Here is a 4,150-nt window from a genome sequence, read left to right as displayed (position 1 = left end):
ATTGGTATCACAAATGATTGACTAAAATGAGAAGAATTTAACTTATAGAAAAATCCTACATACGATCAACTTGAATTGTTAAAAAAATGAACAAATTAAATACACAGATGGTTTTTTTTATTAATTAAGTCTAAATTAATTAATATTTATTATTATTATAATATAACTGAATTATATTATACATTTATAAAAATAATTGTACATACAAATGCAATTAAAGACGGTTTTGAATTCCTATCTCTCTCGTGTTCAGTTTATCTAGCTTGAAAATTATATTTATATTTGTTAACTCCAATTTTTTAAACTAAACTTAAGTTATAATATTTGATAGTTTTAAAAAAAAATTTAAATAATATTTTATTGTAGGATAAATATCTTTAAATTTTAATTTTGTGTAACGTTTATATATTAACTATATTAAATTGTTTTTTTTTAAATTAATATATTTTTAAGGTAATAAAAAGTATATTATCGATTCAGAAATTAAAGTATAATAAAATCAAGATATACGAAAATTAAGAAAGATAATGTATAAATACCGAATTTTCGAAAAGGTATAAAGTATGGATAAAAGTTAATGTATACTACCAACCCAACCTAAAGATGACTAATTGTTTATGTCGAGATTAGTCATGAGGAAAATAACGCGAGTTGGTGCAAGCTAAAATTATAGAGATTTGTGTGTAAATATCATTACACATTTATTTGCTGTATTCATAATCATAGTTTCAATCAAACTAAGACTAAGAATAGCTTATTTAGTTTGACAGCATCAATTTCCAGGAAAAAACGATCATGTGGACGAGCCCTAGATCTTTCTTCTTATTTTTGTTTATTCTCTCAAAGGTGTAACTCATAGACGACTCATCTTCCCTGTACCCATAGCTTTGGCCTTCTCTTTAAGCTCAAACTTCTTTATTTTTCCGGTAGAAGTCTTAGGCAGCTCCTCCATGAATATCACTGTCTTCGGCACCATGAAGTGAGGCATCCTTTCACGACAATATTCCACCACCTCCTTCTCCGATGGACCCACTTTTATCCCCTCCTTCAGGCTCACAAAAGCGCACGGCGTCTCCCCCCAAAACTCATCTGGTCTAGCCACCACCGCTGCTTCGTTAACCGCCGGGTGCATATAGAGAACCGACTCCACCTCCACGCTACTAACATTCTCTCCCCCGCTAATTATCACGTCTTTCGATCTGTCTTTTATCGACAAATACCCGTCCGGATCCATCACCGCAACGTCGCCCGAATAAAACCAACCATCTTTCATGCACTTGGATGTTCCCATCGGGTCTTTCAAATAACCCAACATTAGAGACCCACCGCGAATAACTACCTCTCCAAGGGTCGAACCGTCCCGCTTCACGATCATCCCTGTTTCAGGATCAACCACATCAACCGCAGTGGTCAACAAAGTTCGCACGCCCTGCCTCGCGTTCATCCTAGCCCGCTTGTCAACCGATAGTTTATTCCAGATTGGCTTCCAGGCGCATGACACCACATTACTAGCCATCTCCGTCAGCCCATATACGTGGCTGACAACAAACCCTAACGCCTCAGTCCGTATGAGCAAGGCTGCCGGAGGGGGCGCGCCGCCGGTCAGAAACTGAACCGGGATTCGGAGTGGTTTCTCGTCGGGGTTGTTGGTCAGCATGCTGAGGACAACCGGGGCACCGCACATGTGGGTCACGTTATGAACACGAATCGCTTCGAATATGGAAGCGGTGTCGAATTTACGGAGGCATACGTTAACGCCGCCCATCGCTGCAATTCCCCATGGTAAGCACCAACCGTTGGCGTGAAACATTGGTAGGGTCCATAAGTAAACCGGCTGCCTCGGCACCGCCCAATCCATTAAACAATTTATGGTCGCCAGTAAAATTCCGCGGTGGCAATGGACGACGCCCTTCGGCAACGAAGTGGTCCCGGAGGTATAGTTTAGGACAATCGGGTCCCACTCGCTAATTGGTCGAACCCACTCGAAGTCCGGACGACCCTTGTTCACAAAATCCTCATAAATGGAGATAAAATCAAGGGTGGTCGTCGTCGGGGATTCGAGTACTTGACCGACCTCATTGATGAGGATGAGTAAGGGACGGGGAGAATTCGGTGGGAAGAGGCAGAGAGCTTCGATTATCAGGGACGATGACTGGTAGTCGACGAAGATGAGCTTAGATTCGCTGTGACGGAGGAGGACGGAGATGGTGCGGGAGTCGAGACGGGTGTTAATATTGTTGAGTACGGCGCCTGCCATGGGAACCGAAAACTGGAGCTCGTACATCGCCGGGATGTTTGGAGCGAGAACGGAGACGACGTCGCTCCGGCGAATGCCCAGGGATTGGATGGATGAAGCGAGCTGAAGGCATCGCCGGTGGGTCTCCGACCAATTGTAGGTTACAGAGTTATAGATGATCGATGTGCAGTCGCCGTAAACTGTTGCAGCTCTCTCTAGGAATCCCAACGGCGTTAATGGTGAGGAATTATTTGGTTCAGGCTTTAATTGATCCATCTATATATCTTCTTTTTTTTTTGAGAAAACTCTCTCTATAATATATAGAGAATCAAAGCAAACAAAATGAATATAAATGTTTTGATCGATTAAAATCTCAACACACAATCTATTATATATATTTTTTTGCACTGAATTGTCTATAAGAGAAATTTGCTGGCCCAGCTTGAATTGTCAATTGTGTTTTCTCTTTTATCTTTTTTATTGCCTTGAAGGGATTACAATTTTAAGAAGAAAACAATGAAACTAAAACCATTAAATAGTATATATATTTTAAAAAGGGTTAATATTTTTCTTTATAAGTTTTTTAAATTTTTTTAAGGAAAGAAATTGATTCATAAGTGAATTTGAATAAATCTGATTTAACTTTTTTTTAAAGGGTTGTATTTTATAATTAGAGTTACTTTTAAAATCTTTTTAAAAGTAAAAATTAAGAGATATATATTATATTTATATTTAATATGAGAAATATTATTCAAATAGATTAAACTTCATTAATTAAGGTCAAAAGTATATTAAAAGATGTGAAAAGTGGATAAAAAAATGTTAATTTGACAAATTTGTTGATTATGTAAATTCTAGATAATTTATTTTTTATTACAAGTTCTTTCTTTATTTTTATTTTGATAAAACTTGATAACAAATAAAGTTTTTAACAAGTCTTTACTTCAACAGACTATTTGGTATCAAGATTTTTTTTTGTTTTTTTTTGTTTTTATTAAAATTGAAAAATCTCTCAAAAAATATAGAATTTGGTAAAAGAAAATTAATATAATTATTTAGAAATTAAATAAAATACTTTTGTTTTTAATTATTTTTCATCCATTTATAATTAAAAAAACCATCTATTTTAATCATACTTTTCATACTAAATATAAAAAAGAGATAATTGATATTTTATCTCTATATTTTTCTTAAATTATTCCTAAATTAGATAATGTCTAATTTATTTATTTTTATTAAAAACTAAGTCTTAAATATATCACAAATAAATATAATGTTAAATATATTAGTATTTTATTTTAATATTTTAAATATTGATAAAATAATTAGTTTAAAATGTCATTATAAAAATAAATGTCATTATAAAATTTATCATAGAATATTTTATAATAATAAGAAAAATTAATATTTAAATTATTATTTTGACTAAAAGTTAGCTAGTATAATATAAATTTTAAAAAATAAATAATTTATTTAATATGATATATTGATCTTTTTTAAACAGTTAATAATTTTTTTATTATTTTTATTTATAATATTACTATTTATGAAAAAAGAATTATATTATTGTTATTGAATAAAGAAATAATTAATATTATTTAAAAAAAACTCAAATAAAAAGTAAAAAATGTTTAATAAGAAAAATTGAAAAACAAAACAGTAAAAATTTATTTAAATTATAAAAATATATTTAACTTATTCTATTTATTTTTAAAATCAATGAATGATGTATTTAAAAATAAAATATCAATAAATAAAATATTATATATTTTAAAAAGTAATATTATATATATATTTTTAAAATATTTTATTTTATTTTAATAATTTAAAATATTAATATAATTGTTACAAATTAACCCAAAAAAATACTAATATAATATGTGAAGCTAGGTAGTTGTCATGACAGATTTCGTT

General features: G+C 31.4%; 1 protein-coding gene across 1 annotated transcript; it reads right to left on the bottom strand.

The window, feature by feature from the left end:
• Positions 1 to 853: 853 nt before the first annotated feature.
• On the bottom strand, positions 854 to 2,512 carry LOC124940341 (2-methylpropanoate--CoA ligase CCL4-like). Its single transcript, XM_047480854.1, has one exon. The coding sequence runs from the start codon at positions 2,510 to 2,512 to the stop codon at positions 854 to 856; it is 1,659 nt and encodes a 552-aa protein (XP_047336810.1).
• Between the last annotated feature and the right edge of the window lie 1,638 nt (positions 2,513 to 4,150).

This window comes from Impatiens glandulifera, chromosome 5 (assembly GCF_907164915.1).
Source record: "Impatiens glandulifera chromosome 5, dImpGla2.1, whole genome shotgun sequence".
NCBI lineage: Eukaryota > Viridiplantae > Streptophyta > Magnoliopsida > Ericales > Balsaminaceae > Impatiens > Impatiens glandulifera.
Note: the sequence above shows the minus strand (reverse complement) of the source record. Positions and strands in the feature narration are given on the sequence as shown.